General features: G+C 40.0%; 2 protein-coding genes across 5 annotated transcripts in view; one reads left to right on the top strand and one right to left on the bottom strand.

Annotated features, from left to right (window-relative positions):
• The window catches only part of slc35a1 (solute carrier family 35 member A1), a 60598-nt gene extending 42438 nt beyond the window's left edge, over positions 1–18160 (top strand). Inside the window, exon 9 of the mRNA XM_062034018.1 lies at positions 17521–18160. The gene's annotated coding sequence lies outside the window, so the exon portion shown is untranslated. The remainder of the gene's footprint in view (positions 1–17520) is intronic.
• rars2 (arginyl-tRNA synthetase 2, mitochondrial) overlaps positions 1–18687 on the bottom strand; it is a 40170-nt gene that overhangs the window by 10311 nt on the left and 11172 nt on the right. For 3 of the 4 annotated variants that reach the window (XM_062034015.1, XM_062034013.1, XM_062034014.1), the window contains exons 8-16: positions 18051–18127; positions 17675–17833; positions 17504–17610; positions 17344–17439; positions 17192–17252; positions 9683–9759; positions 9487–9611; positions 6405–6472; positions 4854–4963 (exon numbers count right to left, since the gene is read on the bottom strand). In XM_062034015.1, coding sequence (XP_061889999.1) covers positions 4854–4963; positions 6405–6472; positions 9487–9611; positions 9683–9759; positions 17192–17252; positions 17344–17439; positions 17504–17610; positions 17675–17833; positions 18051–18127 — 880 coding nt within the window. Of the gene's footprint in view, positions 1–586; positions 650–4853; positions 4964–6404; positions 6473–9486; positions 9612–9682; positions 9760–17191; positions 17253–17343; positions 17440–17503; positions 17611–17674; positions 17834–18050; positions 18128–18687 lie in introns of all 4 variants that reach the window. The other variant, XM_062034016.1, reaches the window with a different exon arrangement.

The following is an 18687-nucleotide window of genomic DNA, read 5'->3' as shown; positions in this document are numbered from 1 at the left end:
GCGATTCGGACCGAGAAAGCGACGATTACCCCATTAATTTGAGCGAGGATGAAAGATTCGTGGATGAGGAACGTTAGAGTGAAGGACTAGAATGCAGTGCACAACATATCTTTTTTTCGCTCTGACCGTAACTTAGGTACAAGATGGCTCATTGGATTCCACACTCTCTCCTTTTTCTATTGTGGATCACGGATTTGTATTTTAAACCACCTCGGATACTATATCCTCTTGAAAATGAGAGTCGAGAACGCGAAATGGACATTCACAGTGACTTTTATCAACACAATACATCGGCGAAACACTTTAGCTATGGAGTTAAAGTGATAGCATCGTGCTTAACTGCAGATAGAAACAAAATAAATTAACCCCTGACTGGAAGGATAGATAGAAAATCAACAATACTATTAAACCATGGACATGTAACTACACGGTTAATGCTTTCCAGCCTGGCGAAGGTTAACAATGCTGTTGCTAACGACGCCATTGAAGCTAACTTAGCAACCGGACCTCACAGAGCTATGCTAAAAACATTAGCTATCCACCTACGCCAGCCAGCCCTCATCTGCTCATCAACACCCGTGCTCACCTGCGTTCCAGCGATCGACGGTGCGACGAAGGACTTCACCCGATCACAGATGCGGTCGGCGGCCTGGAGATGGAGGAAGTTAAGGTGAGTTTGGCAGCTAGCGCGTTTGCTATCCATCTCTCAGTTCTCCTGGTTGTGTTGCTGTAGTCCGCCGCTAATACACCGATCCCACCTACAACTTTCTTCTTTGCAGTCTTCATTAAACAAATTGCAAAAGATTCACCAACACAGATGTCCAGAATACTGTGGAATTTTGAGATGAAAACAGAGTTTTTTGTATTGGATTCAATGTGTCCGCATACTTCCGTTTCAACGATTGACGTCACGCGCATACGTCATAATACATAGACATTTTCAACCGGAAGTTTAGCGGGAAATTTAAAATTGCACTTTATAAGTTAACCCGGCCGTATTGGCATGTGTTGCAATGTTAAGATTTCATCATTGATATATAAACTATCAGACTGCGTGGTCGGTAGTAGTGGGTTTCAGTAGGCCTTTAAGGTGGTATTATTAAATAGGTGTCGGTGTCGAGCAGAACCGATAATCAGCATTTCCGTTTTCTTGGCGTTGAGTTGCAAAAAGTTAGCGGACATCCGTTGTTTAATTTCATTAAGACACGCCTCCAGTTGACTACAATCCGGCTTGTTGGTCAGCTTTAGGGGCATGTAGAGTTGGGTGTCATCAGCATAACATTGAAAGCTAACACCGTATTTGCGTATGATGTCGCCTAGCGGCAGCATGTATATTCTGCAGAGTGCAGGGCCAAGAACCGAACCCTGGGGGACTCCGCACGTTACCTTAACATAGTCCGAGTTTACATTGTTATGGGAGACGCACTGCATCCTGTCAGTAAGATAAGAGTTAAACCAACACAAGGCTAAGTCTGACATACCAACACATGTTTTGATACGCTCTAATAAAATATTATGATCGACGGTATCGAAAGCTAAGATCAAGAATCAGCAACATAGATGACGCATCAGCATCCATCATTAGCAATAGATCATTAGTCATTTTTGCGAGGGCTGTCTCCGTAGAGTGATTTGCCCTAAAACCGGATTGAAAAGGTTCACAGAGATTGTTAGTCACTAAGTATTCATTTAGCTGCTGTGCAACAATTTTTTCGAGGATTTTCGAAATAAACGGAAGGTAGGACACCGGCCGGTAGTTTACCATGAGGTCAGGATCGATGTTAGGTCTTTTGAGCAGAGGATGAATAACCGCTTTTTTTAATGGTAGGGGAACAGTGCCGGAGGAAAGTGATAAGTTTATAATATTTAGCACTGATGGGCCTAAGAATACAAACAGTTCCTTGATAAGTTTCCCAGGAAGTGGGTCAAGTAAACATGTTGTTTGTTTTATCCCATTTACACGCCGTAATAATTCCTCTAATGTTACTTCATCAAAAAGAGAGAGACTATTTTGGAGGGCAGTATCCGTCGTATATACATTCGTATCTGTCTTAATAGAACCCAGTTGTAGCTGAGATGCTTTGTCTTTTATCTCCTTTCTAATGAGTTCAATTTTCTTATTAAAGAAATTCATAAAGTCATCTGCAAAGTGGGTGGAGCTACTGGGAGGAGTCCCTTGTTGGGTTCGCGATGCTACTGTACTAAACAAAAATTTAGGATCGTTTTTGTTGAGGCGGATGAGATTTGAGTAATATTTAGCTTTAGCTAAGGTAAGCATGCGTTTATAAGTTATTAAACTATTACTCCATGTTTGATGGAAAACCTCAAGTTTAGTCACGCTCCATTTGCGTTCCAGCTTTCTACATGATAGTTTAAGAGCTCTAGTTTCTTCTGTAAACCATGGGGTACGCCTTTTAGGGGCTCTTTTTGCTTTAGCGGTGCTATACTATCAATGGTTTCATGCAGGGCATCGTCAAAGTTGTTAGTGAGGTTATCAATAGAGCCCACATCATTTGGGAATGGCGCCATTACCGAAGGCAGTAGGTCAGCAAGAGTTATCGTTGTGGCAGCGTTAATGTTGCGGCTGCTATAGTAGTTATTATTATTATTAGCTTGTTGACAATGAGTTAGAACTTCGAATTGTATAAGGTAATGATCGGACATTACTTTAGTATACGGGAGTATCATAACTTTGGAGGTGGTGACACCCCTGACAAGCACTGGATCTATCGTATTACCGTTGCGATGTGTGGGTTCATTTATTATTTGTGTAAGACCACAGCTATCAATTATGGTCTGGAGCGCCACGCACTGAGGGTGCGATGGGGTATTCATATGGATATTAAAGTCCCCCATTATGATTATATTGTCGGCGTGCGTCACTAAATCAGCAACGAACTCTGAGAATTCACTGATAAAGTCCGAATAGGGCAGAGGGGGCGGTAGGTAACAGCCAGGTAGAGAGGCAGCGGTGCGACAGACCTTATAGTAAGCACCTCAAACGATTTATATTTATTATTTAGGTTAGGGGTAAAGTTAAAGTTTTCATTGTATATTAGTGCGACCCCCCCACCCCTTTTAAGAGGACGGGCAATATGTGCATTCGTATATTTAGGAGGAAATGCCTCATTTAGCGCAAAACAATTGTCTGGTCTGAGCCAGGTTTTGCTAAGACCAATGACGTTAAGATTGTTGTCTCTAATGACCTCATTAACTAATAACGTTTTGGGAGACAATGATCTTATGTTTAAAAAGCCCATATTATAGGTATTGGGCTGTTTTGACGAGTTTTTGTTGAGATTATCCGTAGTAGCAATATTAATAATGTTGCGTTTATTATGCGTAGTGCACTTTAAATAGTTTCGACCATATTTAGGAATTGATATGACGAGAATTTTCAGATTATTTGCTTGGTGCTGCGAACGCATCATAATTTGCCACCTCAGTAGAATGCATGTCCACCTCTGACACAGTCACAACAGAAAAAACATTATGTGAGTTGTGTATTATTCTAAGAGAATTGCTATGCGTACAGGGATTATCCAGCCTGGCGCTGGCTAGTTCTAGTTTAACTGACTCCTCACCCGGACAAGCAGACTCTGTAAATGCCTGTGAGCGGGCTTGCTCTAGTGTAGTTAGTCAAGTGTGACACAAAGAGTAGTCTATGTTCCTAGACAGGATGATGGCGCCTTCCTGGTTAGGGTGAAGGCCGTCTCTCATCAGCAAGCCTGGTTTGCCCCAGAAAGAGGGCCAATTATCAATTAACGTTAGTCCCTGTTGTCTACAGAAGATATACAGCCACTTGTTAAGCGAGACTAATCTGCTATATCTCTCATCATTGCCTCTCGCAGGCTGGGGGCCAGAGACAAGTACTCGATGCCTGGACATCTTTCTAGCGAGATCACAAGTCCTGGCTATGTTTCTCTTTGTAATCTCTGACTGTCTCATCCTAGTGTCATTGGAGCCAACGTGTACAACTATATTCGCATAACTAGTTTCGCACCACTAGTTATGCGAATATAGCTAATACATTAGCCTGTTGCGAGTTATCTTCCTAAGATTAGCTTCAATGTCAGGTGCTCTGGCCCCGGGAATACACTTAATTGTGGCTGGTTTTCTAAGCGTTATGTTTCGGGTGATGGAGTCCCCTATGACTAAGGTCAGGGGGGTAGGACTAGCTAAAGAGCTAAATCTATTATGCGTCTCAACCGGTACACCGTAGCTTATAGGCCGCTTAGGACTGCTACAAGCTGGGCTAGTTAGCTCGCTACAGCTAACGCTAGCAGATGTGTCCGCAACATCTAAAGTTACGAGATTACTTTGCTGTAACTGGCGGACACGGCCCTCTAGCAGAGCCAGCCTCTCCATGAGTAAGGTATATCAATATTGGGGCCAAAAAGACATCTGTGTGCCGAGGCTTTGGACTGTGCTCATTTTATAAATTGCTTAATAATTGGCCATATGAGAGTGATTTCTAAAGAAATGTAACATTGCTGGGAATGGTAACTTTGTTTCCATTTCCTCATTTTTTCCATGGCAACACAAGTAAAGCAAGTTTAAAATAATTGGAAATATCTTTGTCATTTGCTTTAAATGTAATTTTCTTTCAAAAGTAAGGGAAAAAAAATTGTAAATCAATTTTTTGGTGAAAAAAATTTTATATTTTATTTTTAGGCTATATCTCCCACTAATAGTATACACAATTGTATAGTTTGCACACACTGTGGATCTTAGTAGTGTATTTTTACTTTTGCCCATAATTAAAATTCAAGGTAAATTGACATATTCTGATCCAAAAACTATTAACATTCCACCTCACCGCCATGCCAAAAATAATAATAATAACAACACACCTGCAGACTCGAGCGTGTGTGTACTGGAGGAAAACACCTGTGTCTCCTTGAGCCTGGAGCATGGTGTCCCAGTCAAACTTGTAGCCAGACTGCAACGGACCTTTAAAATCCTTCAAAAAGAACAAACATTGTGTCACATTTAATAGAAGAAAATGGCTCCACTTTTTCATTTTGATTTTTCCTTTTTAATTTAGTTTAGACTAATAGTTTTAGTCATACTTGAAGTAATCTAAATTGATGTAGCTTTAGTCAACTAAAATGCAAAAAATAAAAGGGTTTAAGACATGTTTTAAAGTTCCTTCATTTATATTTAGGCTGCATGCAAAGAAGAGATGGCCTAAATTTTCTGGCCATATATTGCTTGGCATATATACCTACTCAGTGGCCTAGTGGTTAGAGTGTCCGCCCTGAGATCGGTAGGTTGTGAGTTCAAACCTCGGCCGAATCATACCAAAGACTATAAAAATGGGACCCATTACCTCCCTGCTTGGCACTCAGCATCAAGGGTTGGAATTGGGGGTTAAATCACCAAAAATAATTCCCAGGCACGGTACCGCTGCTGCTTACTGCTCCCCTCACCTCCCAGGGGGTGAACAAGGGGATAGGTCAAATGCAGAGGACAAATGTCACCACACCTAGTGTGTGTGACAATCATTGGTACTTTAACTTTAATATAGAACCATTTCCTACTATTGGCTGTGATTTAATCAAAATAGTGGACTTGAAGTGGGTGTGGCATGGATGATTGTTTGGCGCCCAATAAAAGACTTGATGGAGGCGGCATGGCGTAGTGGGTAGAGCGGCCTTGCCAGAAACCTGAGGGTTGCAGGTTCGCTCCCCGCCTCTTACCATCCAAAAAAAATCGCTGCCGTTGTGTCCTTGGGCAGGACACTTCACCCTTGCCCCCGGTGCCGCTCACACCGGAGAATGAATGATGAATGAATGAGTTGTAAAAATGAATGATGGGTTCTCACTTCTCTGTGAAGCGCTTTGAGTGTCTAGAAAAGCGCTATATAAATCTAATCCATTATTATTATTATTATTATTTGGTTTTTGCCCTTTAAGCCCTCCTGTGTCCAAGGACTTATTTACAGACTTTGTAAACAATTACAAAAATGACAAAATATTTTGTGATAATAAACAATATGGATCTACCTGTATACTAACACTATATTGGTAACTTTGCCAATATTTGCCCACCTGTGTTTATATTTAAGATGTTGAGCTTAGCGGTTAGCATAGCTTATTGTATCCTCCTATGGTGTGTAGTGTAGCATGTTTAGCTATCCCTCATCCTCCAGTGATATTGCTACTTGTAAGAAGCTTACTTTATTTGCTGCCATTGAGGCGAGGATTGGTGACTGGCAGCGAAGGATTTCATTCACGTTTTGTCTCGTCTTTACTTGTTGCCAAATGTCAGTTCATTTCATCCTAGTTTTAGTCAACATTCATTTATTTTGATGAGTTATCTCATTTTTGCTGAGGGGAATAAAAGGTTGTTGACGCCAACTATGACAAAAATGATGAGTCAACTAAATGAGCATGCTTCACCTGGACTATAAGTGCGCTGATTCCCACTTTCTGGGCCGTGTCCTCGGCGTCGTCCATTTCTTTTGTTGCTGCAAGATGTAAAGAAGAGAGCGCTTAAAGGAGTGAATATTTACAACAAAGGAGGTTTTTTTTTTCCTCAAAGGAAGTTACGATTCATCCAGATTAAAGTGGATTTAACAAAATGGAAATAGCACAGTTTCCCAAACTTTAATTTATTCATGGCTGCCATGGTAACACACCTAGGCAACAGGGATCATTGGTGTTGCCAACTTAGCGAGTAATAAGAGAATACAGAATAACAGAACACTCGATTAAAAATGCAAAAGGCGGAATTTCTAGTGTAGACTTTTGGCAACTCTGGAAGTAAAAGGTGTAGCTCTTCTCAACGAGCGCTGTAGACTCCTTCTACATTTATTGCATTGTTCGTTTTCACAGCGCTTTCTAATTTGGTTTCAGCCATAGTCTTTTGAGGAAAATGTATATTAGTTTTAGTCCAAATTTCGGTTGACTACATAAAAGATAAAGTATTAAAGATAAGGCCTTTTTAAAGTTATTTGAAAGCACCTTTATTTAGACCAGTGGTTCTCAAACTCACCCAAGTACCACCATGATGATCAGCGTAAAATACAGTAGCGTAGTAGGCCTAAATATTCATTAGAAACAAGGCAGAGGTTTTATTTAACACATATATTTAATATTTTTGGCCACACAGTCTGAATATAGGAAAATAAAACACTGTACTTTAGTCCAAGTGATTCTTTGGCGTACCACTAGATCAGGGGTGGGCAATTAATTTTTACTGGGGGCCGCATGAGCAACCAGAGCACTGCTGGAGGGCCACATAGACAATATTTCAATTAAATTTTGCTCAATATTATTTTTGATATATACCGTAAGATAAATAATAATAATAATAATAATAATACTTTCATTTAACCTAACTTAACTTTATACCAAAAGCCCTGCTTTGGAAATCATTTGTACCCCTTTCAGAGATCACATTTAGTTCCCCTTAAACATCCTCATGTTGCACAATGAAATGTAAGCATAGGATGAAGTGTGCATTCCTGTAACTTTCTCTAGTAACAGCATTCCAAGATTAATATAAATAAATTAGCATTAATAATAAATGACAGTAAAATAAGCACACGTATGACTGAGGAGTCATAGTGTAACTTTGTGTGGTGTTTGAGTTGTCCGACTTTTTGTGTGGCCATAAACGCACCAGTGGTTTAGTGGTATGCGTGTTGGTGACAGATGACAAGTTGGTTTTGGCCTGGTTTGTACGGCAGAAAATGACTAGTTTTTCGAGATAGAAGTGTTTTACTCATGTTTTTGGTGTGGTTATGGCCGAATATAAACAGTTTTGCTCATTAAAGTGATCGATATAATTCCTGTCCTCGAAGCATCTCAATAGACGTTACAATAATTGAACGGTGTTCAATTGAACGGTGTTGACGAACACCGTTAGGGCCGCTTGTTGTCACTGTCACTCAAAGTTGCATTGCAAAATTACACAGAATAAATGTGTTTATTTTGTTTAGAATTCAGATGGGATTTGATTTGGTGCGCTGCATATATTTGCTGTGCGCAGAGGACGCTTGAGCAGTGCGCAATTGCGCAGGCGCGCACCTTAGAGGGAACGTTGCTTGGCAGTTCTGTCTTGTTGAAAACACGCCATTCGTCATCAACTTTTCTTTTTTTAGCGTCTCGGGTGTAAACCGTCTCATCACTTGTCGCTGTGCACCTTCACTCACAGGTTACACACGGACATACGCCCATAAATAACACTTTTCAAAATAAAAGCAGCACAGTTGTATTGCGCGCACGACATAGATGTTTTTTCAACTTTATTTTGTAATTTGTGATTGCAGCTGTTCACATTCACTCACAATCACGCACGCGCATACGTCCACACGGAAGTAATACAAATAACGCTTTTCAAAACAAAAGCAGCACCGTTGTATTGCACACTCGACATAGATACTTTATTTATTTAATTTATTTTGTAATTTATGATTGGCCTCACGCGGGCCGGACAGGGACGCACAAAGGGCCGGATGTGGGCCGCAGAATGCCCAGGTCTGCACTAGATGGTATGTACCACAGTTTGACAATCACTCATTTAGACTACCTGCAAAGCATTTATTTAACACAAAAGTCAGGAATGAGTCAGTTTTTGCCAATCACACTGCTAAAGAGCTGTGATCTGATAGTTTACCAACATTTACAAGACCAAATTAATATAATTACATTTCTTTTGTCAACATTTCAGTCTCCTTTTTATTCTTAAATGATGACAAAATAACTGACATTTGAGTCAACGAGCATTTGTTTTTAATTAGTTATTGTCTTATTTTGGGCAGGAGAAAATAGGTAGACAATAACAGACAAAAATAATTAGTCAAGGAAATGAACACTGGCCTTTGTGACACAAACCACATGAAGCCACAGCAGAAAAGTTTGTAATTAAACAAATTTGCTTTTAATATACTTTTTAGTGATGTTAAATGATTTTAATCAGATTAATCACGTTTGAATTTGGTTTAATCGCAATCAATAACAGGAAATGACTTGCTTTATTACTTTAAGCTTTGAATCTGCGTTTATACCTGATAATGCGATATTTTTAGTCACATAGGTTAATGCATTTCTACATTTGACAGCCCGAGTTTTTTAGTCCTACTCGCTTTTTGCAAATGCGTCATTGCCAATTATGCAAATGTGCTGATTACGTCATTACAGTTTTGCAGTGCTTTTGGGAAACACTGATCTAATATAATTGGAGAGTGATATTGCACAAGACTAAATGAGATTTTTATGCAGAAAGAGATACTGGATGACTTGTTGAGGGTCACCATGGATACAAACTTTACAAGCTTTCAAAGCAGCACGATTTTTGTATAGTAATATATATTTTAAACATTAAACTGCTTAGCGTATCTTGACAGTATCGCTCAGCAAACATCAGCCAGGCAACTTTTGAGATATACTGCAGCTTTTACGACAGACTTGACATTATTTTGCATGGAGAACCTTGGTGGGAAGCCATCATGGCATTGAAAAGAGGCGGCTTTTTTACTTTTCGACTGCTTCATGTTGTGCAGCATCCTGGCACGGGCCTCGTCCAGCACGTCCTCCAAGAAGACCACCTCCCCACTTCGGGTCTTCATGCCCTGCACCAGGCCAAAGGTCACATGATGACACCTGCAGCAAAAAGCACATTTAGTTTCAGGCCTAGTGTGAGTGCGCCCTGAGTCACATGACATGTGCGCTACCTGTCAGCCCAGGAATGCCCCATGGCTTGCAAGATCTGGAACAATTGCTGGAAGTGATTTGTTTGGCTTTTATCGGTCTTAAAAAGGAGGAGAGAAAACATTTGTAATAGTAGAAAAGTCTACATAAGTGTTGCAACTGGAGGAGTGGCATTCATGTGTGAGCCTTAAAACAACAAGCTGCTCGCTCGACAGAACAAAAGTAATAGTTCTTCAACGGCGTTTTTAGACCGTGGGTGGAATACGTTTGTTTAAGCAAACAAGTGTACACACCCACAAAAATGACCTTTGCAAAGATCCACAAGACAGGGGTGTTAAACTCGTTTTCATGGAGTGCCACATCCATGAATATTAGTGGATGATATTATGCCACTTTGCATTTGATTATTAGAAATGTGTTTACTGGAAAAAAAAATCTGTAGATTTTGTGGTAAAAACTGGCAGCTTACACAACAGAATTTTTTTTTTTTTAGAGGAAAAACAGTCCCACACTCCTCAGCTGCCTTTTTTTTTTTTACACCATAAAATCTACAGTTGTGTCTTTTCTATAAAGCAACTTTGCAACTTGAGGATTCCAGGTTCGACCCCTGCTTCTGCCATCCTAGTCGCTGCTGTTGTGTCTTTGGGCAAGATACTTCACCTCCCTGCTCCCAGTGCCACCCACTCTGGTTTAAAATGTGTCTTAAAGATGTAGATTATGGGTTTCACTACGTAAAGCTCTTTGAGTCTCTAGAGAAAAGTGCTATATAAATGTAATTCACTTCACTTCACACACTAAACACTGGCACCATTGTTTTTTTAACAGCAAAATCCTGGCAACTAAGCTGCTAGTTTTTAACGTAAAATATATTGTCATTTTTACACTCTACAATTTGATGATAACTTGCATTGAAATTATAAGTCAAGCAGATATTTAAAGGCCTACTGAAATGATTTTTTTTTATTTAAACGGGGATAGCAGATCTATTCTATGTGTCATACTTGATCATTTCGCGATATTGCCATATTTTTGCTGAAAGGATTTAGTATAGAACAACGACGATAAAGATTGCAACTTTTGGTATCTGATAAAAAAAAGGCTTGCCCCTACCGGAAGTAGCGTGACGTAGTCAGTTGAACATATACGCAAAGTTCCCTATTGTTTACAATGATGGCCGCATGAAGTGAGAGAGATTCGGACCGAGAAAGCGACAATTTCCCCATTAATTTGAGCGAGGATGAAAGATTTGTGGATGAGTAAAGTGCAAGTGAAGGACTAGTGGGGAGTTGAAGCTATTCAGATAGGGAAGATGCTGTGAGAGCATGAGCCTGATATTCAGCTGGGAATGACTACAACAGTAAATAAACACAAGACATATATGTACTCTATTAGCCACAACACAACCAGGCTTATATTTAACATGCCACAAATTAATCCTGCATAAAAACACCTGCGTGTTTGTTATGCTAGATCCTAGCTCCTCTGCTAGCTCCTAGCTACATAGAACACGCCAATACAATTCAAACACCTGATCAACACACACAATCACTCAGCCCAAAAGACCGTTCACCTAACCCAAGGTTCATAAAGCTTATATATTTTTAAAAAGTTACGTACGTGACGCGCACGTACGGTACGGTACGTGTTATGCTAGCTCCTATGCTAGCTCCTAGCTCCATAGAACACGCCAATACAATTCAAACACCTGATCAACACACACAATCACTCAGCCCAAAAGACCGTTCACCTAACCCAAGGTTCATAAAGCTTATATATTTTTAAAAAGTTACGTACGTGACGCGCACGTACGGTACGTGTTATGCTAGCTCCTAGCTCCTATGCTAGCTCCTAGCTCCATAGAACACGCCAATACAATTCAAACACCTGATCAACACACACAATCACTCAGCCCAAAAGACCGTTCACCTAACCCAAGGTTCATAAAGCTTATATATTTAAAAAAAGTTACGTACATACGCAAAAAAAAGTTGCGCACATACGGTCAAGCAAACAAATGTTTAGAAGCCAAAGCTGCATACTCACAGTAGCACGTCTGCGTCTTTGTCATCCAAATCAAAGTAATCCTGGTAAGAGTCTGTGTTGTCCCAGTTCTCTACAGTCTGTGTAACGAAGTCAAAAGTCCTCCTGGTTACAGTCTCTGTTATCCGAGTTCTTCCATCTTGACTGCATCTTTCGGGAATGTAAACAAAGAAGCGCCGGCTGTGTACTGTTGTGGCTGACTACGTTCGAAAAATACGTCCATTTCGCACCGACAACTTTCTTCTTTGCTTGCCCAGCTTCCTTCTCCATAATGCAATGAACATGATTGAAACAGATTCACGAACACAGATGTCCAGAATACTGTGGAATTATGAAATGAAAACAGAGCTTTTTCGTATTGGCTTCAATGTGGAAGGCATACCCGTGTTCGCCGGTCTACGTCACGCGCATACGTCATCCTCAGAGGCGTTTCGAACCGGAAGTTTAGCGGCAAATTTAAAATGTCACTTTATAAGTTAACCCGGCCGTATTGGCATGTGTTATAATGTTAAGATTTCATCATTGATATATAAACTATCAGACTGCGTGGTCGGTAGTAGTGGGTTTCAGTAGGCCTTTAAGTACCGTATTTTTCGGATTATAATTCGCAGTTTTTTTCATAGATTTATACTCTGGAGCGGTTTATGTGTGAAATTATTAACACATTACCGTAAAATATCAAATAATATTATTTATCTCATTCGCGTAAGAGACTAGGCCAGTGGTTCTTAACCTTGTTGGAGGTACCGAACCCCACCAGTTTCATATGCGCATTCACCGAACCCGAACCGTAGTCATAAAATTATGTTGTTATACAGTATGAAAGAAATACTAATAAAGATATATTTTACAAATGGAAAGTTACAGGAATGTACACATGATCCCATGTTTACATCTCATTGTGCAACATGTGAATGTTTAAGTGGGAACTAAATGCGATATCTGAAAGGGGTACACATTATTTCCAAAGTAGGACCCCCATCCAGACAAATAATACTAGTACACAGCTCATGAAAAACAATATGTTATAGTCATTGTAAGTGGGCCAAAACACTTATATTAGAAAATAATCTCATGAAAATTACTACTGTCATTTGATTATAATAACAAAACATTGAACTTGTTATTTAGTCAGGTTTGGGACAGGTGTGCTGCAGGTGTGACCACAGTGTATGTGCACGTCTGACGTCGCTCACATGCTCTCCACCGAATGCTCAAGGAGTTTTTGCGTTTGCTCACACATATGGAAAATTAGAGGGAACATTGTTTGGGGGTATCCATAATACGCCGACAGGGAGAAGTTTTTATTTACACGATGAGTCGGGCGTGTCTTGACCTCCGCGGCAGAGGCTCTGTCGAACCCCTGAGGCCGACTCACCGAACCCCTAGGGTTCGATCGAACCCAGGTTAAGAACCACTGGACTAGGCGTATATCAGCAATCGTCACACACACACGTCAAACCAATAAAAATTTGGCGGGGGCGGGTCATGGCAGAAGTGCATTGTGAAAAAAAAGATGCTACCTGCTACTACTTCCGTACCTATGAAAATGTATAATTTCAACATTGGATGGATCGACAAAGCATGGGCTTCAGTGACAACCGAAACCATCCTGTCCGGATTCAGAAAGGCTGGAATAATTGGAACGGCAACTGACGATGACTCTGACGTAAGCGACGTTCCGATAGAAGAGGAAGCGGCGCATTGTCTACCTTTGGAGTTGGCAGAGTTGTTTAGAAGCAACACCGAGTAAGAAGATTTCGTGGGATTTAGCGATTAGGAGTGACAGATTGTTTGGTAAACGTATAGCATGTTCTACATATGCGATTCTCCCCAAGGTTTCTCATAGTCATTCACATCGACGTCCCTTGTGTGGGCTTTGTGCCGAGGATGTCGTTGTGGCTTGTGCAGCCCTTTGAGACTTTTGTGATTTAGGGCTATATAAATAAACATTGATTGATTGATTCAATCAATCAATCAATCAATGTTTATTTATATAGCCCTAAATCACAAGTGTCTCAAAGGGCTGTACAAGCCACAACGACATCCTCGGTACAGAGCCCACATACGGGCAAGGAAAAACTCACCCCAGTGGGACGTCGGTGAATGACTATGAGAAACCTTGGAGAGGACCGCATATGTGGGTAACCCCCCCCCTCTAGGGGAGACCGAAAGCAACGGATGTCGAGTGGGTCTGACATAACATTGTGAAAGTCCAGTCCACAGTGGATCCAACACATCAGCGGGAGTCCAGTCCACAGCGGGGCCAACAGGAAACCATCCCGAGCGGAGACGGGTCAGCAGCGCAGAGATGTCCCCAACCGATGCACAGGCTAGTGGTCCACCCGGGGTCCCGGCTCTGGACAGCCAGCACTTCATCCATGGCCACCGGACCTATGCAACTCCCCCTCGCAAGGGACAGGGGAGAAGAGGAGAGAAGAAAAGAAACGGCAGATCAACTGGTCTAAAAAAGGGGGGGTCTATTTAAAGGCTAGATTATACAAATGAGTTTTAAGATGGGACTTAAATGCTTCTACTGAGGTAGCATCTCTAACTGTTACCGGGAGGGCATTCCAGAGTACTGGAGCCCGAATAGAAAACGCTCTATAGCCCGCAGACTTTTTTTTGGCTCTGGGAATCACTAATAAGCCGGAGTTCTTTGAACGCAGATTTCTTGTCGGGACATATGGTACAATACAATCGGCGAGATAGGCTGGAGCTAAACCGTGTAATATTTTATACGTAAGTAGTAAAACCTTAAAGTCGCATCTTAAGTGCACAGGAAGCCAGTGCAACTGAGCCAGTATAGGCGTAATATGATCAAACTTTCTTGTTTTTGTCAAAAGCCTTGCAGCCGCATTTTGTACCAACTGTAATCTTTTAATGCTAGACATAGGGAGGCCCGAAAATAATACGTTACAGTAATCGAGACGAGACGTAACGAACGCATGAATAATGATCTCAGCGTCGCTAGTGGACAAGATGGAACGAATTTTAGCGATATTACGGAGATGAAAGAAGGCCGTTTTAGTAACACTCTTAATGTGTGACTCAAACGAGAGAGTTGGGTCGAAGATAATACCCAGATTCTTTACCGAGTCTCCTTGTTTAATTGTTTGGTTGTCAAATGTTAAGGTGGTATTATTAAATAGATGTTGGTGTCTAGCAGGACCGATAATCAGCATTTCCGTTTTCTTAGCGTTGAGTTGCAAAAAGTTAGCGGACATCCATTGTTTAATTTCATTAAGACACGCCTCCAGCTGACTACAGTCCGGCGTGTTGGTCAGCTTTAGGGGCATGTAGAGTTGAGTGTCATCAGCATAACAGTGAAAGCTAACACCGTACTTGCGTATGATGTCACCCAGCGGCAGCATGTAAATACTAAAGAGTGCAGGGCCAAGAACCGAACCCTGGGGAACTCCGCACGTTACCTTGACATAGTCCGAGGTCACATTGTTATGGGAGACGCACTGCATCCTGTCAGTAAGATAAGAGTTAAACCAAGACAAGGCTAAGTCTGACATACCAATACGTGTTTTGATACGCTCTAATAAAATATTATGATCGACGGTATCGAAAGCGGCGCTAAGATCAAGAAGCAGCAACATAGATGACGCATCAGAATCCATCGTTAGCAATAGATCATTAGTCATTTTTGCGAGGGCTGATTGATATGTTATAGTTATTTGAATGACTCTTACCATGATATGTTACGTTAACATACTAGGCACGTTCTCAGTTGGTTATTTATGCCTCATATAACGTACACTTATTCAGCCTGTTGTTCACTATTCTTTATTTATTTTAAATTGCCTTTCAAATGTCTATTCTTGGTGTTGGGTTTTATCAAATAAATTTCCACAAAAAATGCGACTTATATGTTTTTTTCCTTCTTTGTTATGCATTTTCGGCCGGTGCGATTTATAATCCGAAAAATACGCTATTTATTTTTTTGTTTGAGCAAAACAATGTTTGGAATGTATGATATGATATTTGATACATTATTTTTTTTTTTTAAGTTTTAAAGATATGCAACTGCATGCATTTTTTTTCTGACAAGCTACAAATAATGAATGCATTTAGTCAGAAAAGATAAAGTACCTTATAAATGCCTTTTATTTGCAGGTTTTTATGGGCCATATCAAATGATGGCCAGGTCGGGCCCCCGGCAGCGCACTAGACAAATGTCAGCTGTTAATAAATTACCCTTTATTAAAATAACATGGTAGTTTGCAAAAAATGGTGGTCCATTACACTACAAACAAGTAAATTCTAGTGAAAATAAAAGTTCAAACAACTGGGTTACAACATACATTAGCCAGCAGGTGGCGGCACAGGCTTGTTTCATAATATGGATAACAGGGGCATAGTTTTGTTAATATTCATCCATCCATCCATTCATCCATCCATTTTTTACCGCTTGTCCCTTTCAAAAAACAAAAATCTCTCATCTTCAGCCTGTCATTAAATGCTTGTTAAAAGCAGTGTATGCACACATATCTGTTAACAGTTAAATCAATTACCGTATTGACTTTTAGACTTAGTTACCTCTACTTCTTACTAAACTTCTCCCTAAGCGAGTGAGAGGTTTTCTTCCTGTCACACACACACAAAATTTCTGTGTAACAAATGTACAGTTTCTTCATATAGCGCATCACTAGCATATCACTGCTAGTCTGCACAATACTGAAGCAGAATGAGTCGAACGCCAGCCAAGAATGTTAAAATAATATCTAAACGGAGGACATTTACCAATGAAAATACGGAGAAGCTGCTGATGGTGTGTTTGACGGAGAAGCTGCTACAAGCCGATACTGTAGAAGTCCACTCTCCAAGGTAAATGCGGTACATTATTATTACATTACTTCATAAAACTACTGTAGTTGTTAGTACATTCTATTCCATTGTTTATCATACTATATTTCACATGTACAAGTTTCTTCTTAAAAAGACATGTAACATGTTAAAATGTTGTTGATTTCAATTTATTTCAATGGGATACGTTGATTTCAGATACAAGGGTTTTGAGTTAAGAGCTCCGTCACAGAACCAATTATGCTGTGAGTTGAGGTACTACAGTATATGAAGTTGGATGTTATTATTATGCACACTATGATTGGAGAGACACCCACTTAGAAAAGTTGACTTTAAAAAATGTTCTTGAAAAAATGTCTTGAAATGAAGTTGTCTTATATTTTGGGTCGATAGAATGTTTTTTTAATACTTGCAGCATTCTCCACATTTTTAAATGAGACAACTGTGTGTTAGAAATGAAAATTCATATATTATGGATGTTAATTTGTGTCTATTACAAAAGCTTTTTTTTTATTATCGACGAAAAATGTGTTAGCAAAATGTGTGTTCCAAAAATTAAGTGTTTTAAAATTCAATTAAAAAATCAGCGTAAAAAATAAAAATAAAAATAAAAAAGCTTTCGTAATATACAGACACAAACTCACCTCCATGAAATATTCAAAGAACAAAAACCTTACCACATAAATCATCTCATCAAAATGGTATTGTTCTCTGCGGTCAATGGCAGCAGCAATGTCCCTGAAACCAAAGACAAGAGTCATGTCTACAATTAGTCCTAGAGGTATTTGTAGTTGACATGTTTCCAGAGGAACTAAATATAGGTGCCAACCTGGTGATGTAAAGACTTGTGCCATCGCTGCGCAGCACAGTGGAGACGGTGCTCATGTCTCGGGCCGCTGACAGGTCCACAACACCTGTGCCCTTCCTGGAAACAAGTTCTATATGAGAGATGGCGGCGTGAAAGTAGCTAATGCTACACCAACACGTACTCTGTGGTTTTCAACAGGCCTCCTTCCTGCAGCTGCTGCACCACCTCCTGCACCCTTTCCTGGTGAAAAGACTCCCCGGAATACACGTCAAAGTCCACCCCTAAACGCTGCCAAACAAGCGCAGAACGTTGATATGAAGTCCGTATTTTAGCAGTTCCATTTTTATGCTACCTTGTAAACGTGCCGATACTCGCTCACTGTGATGTCCCTGAACTGTTGCCATAGCGACACGGCCCCACTTTCATGGCGTTCCAGCTGTCGAAAGAAGTCTCCGGCCGCCAGCCTCGTGTCCTCGTTGTGTTCTGCTTCCTGGTTCACCTTGACATAAACCTGAAGAAACACCATCATGTGAAACTTCATAGGGATGATGATGATAACCATAGAAAAAGATATGAAATTGACTGTGATCAATTAAATATGTTTCTTTATGGGTCAATTGGGTCATGAAATCATGTTTTCTATTGTGACTGTAGCTTGCAGTTGTGTTCGACCGTTTTGGCTGTCATGTGATCAAAGTAGGTCACAGGTGTGCATGATGCAAATTCACCTCAAACAAATGTTGTAAAGGGTTTTGTTTCAACTGCTCCTGACTGCCAAACTGCCTGAAACCAACTCCAAGCAGACCTGAAATTAGGAAAAAAGCAACTATATGTATATGTATATGTTTATGTATATATATATATATATATATATATATATATATATATATATATATATATATATATATATATATATATATATATATATATATATATATATATATATATATATATATATATATTTTAGGGCTGCAACTAACGATTAATTTGATAATCGATTAATCTGTTGATTATTACTTCGATTGATCGATCAGTAACCGGATAAAAGAGACAAACTACATTTCTATCCTTTCCAGTATTTTATTGAAAAAAAACAGCATACTGGCACCATATTTATTTTGATTATTGTTTCTCAGCTGTTTGTACATGTTGCAGTTTATAAATAAAGGTTTATTAAAAATAAAATAAAAATTGCCCTGCGCATGCGCATAGCATAGATCCAACGAATCAATGACTAAATTAATCGCCAACTATTTTTATAATCGATTTTAATCGTTTAGTTGTTGCAGCCCTAATATATATATACACACAGTTACACGTATATATCCACACACATTTTTATATACGCACACGCTCTCATGCACC

Source organism: Entelurus aequoreus, linkage group LG23, assembly GCF_033978785.1.
Source record: "Entelurus aequoreus isolate RoL-2023_Sb linkage group LG23, RoL_Eaeq_v1.1, whole genome shotgun sequence".
Taxonomy (NCBI): domain Eukaryota; kingdom Metazoa; phylum Chordata; class Actinopteri; order Syngnathiformes; family Syngnathidae; genus Entelurus; species Entelurus aequoreus.
Note: the sequence above shows the minus strand (reverse complement) of the source record. Positions and strands in the feature narration are given on the sequence as shown.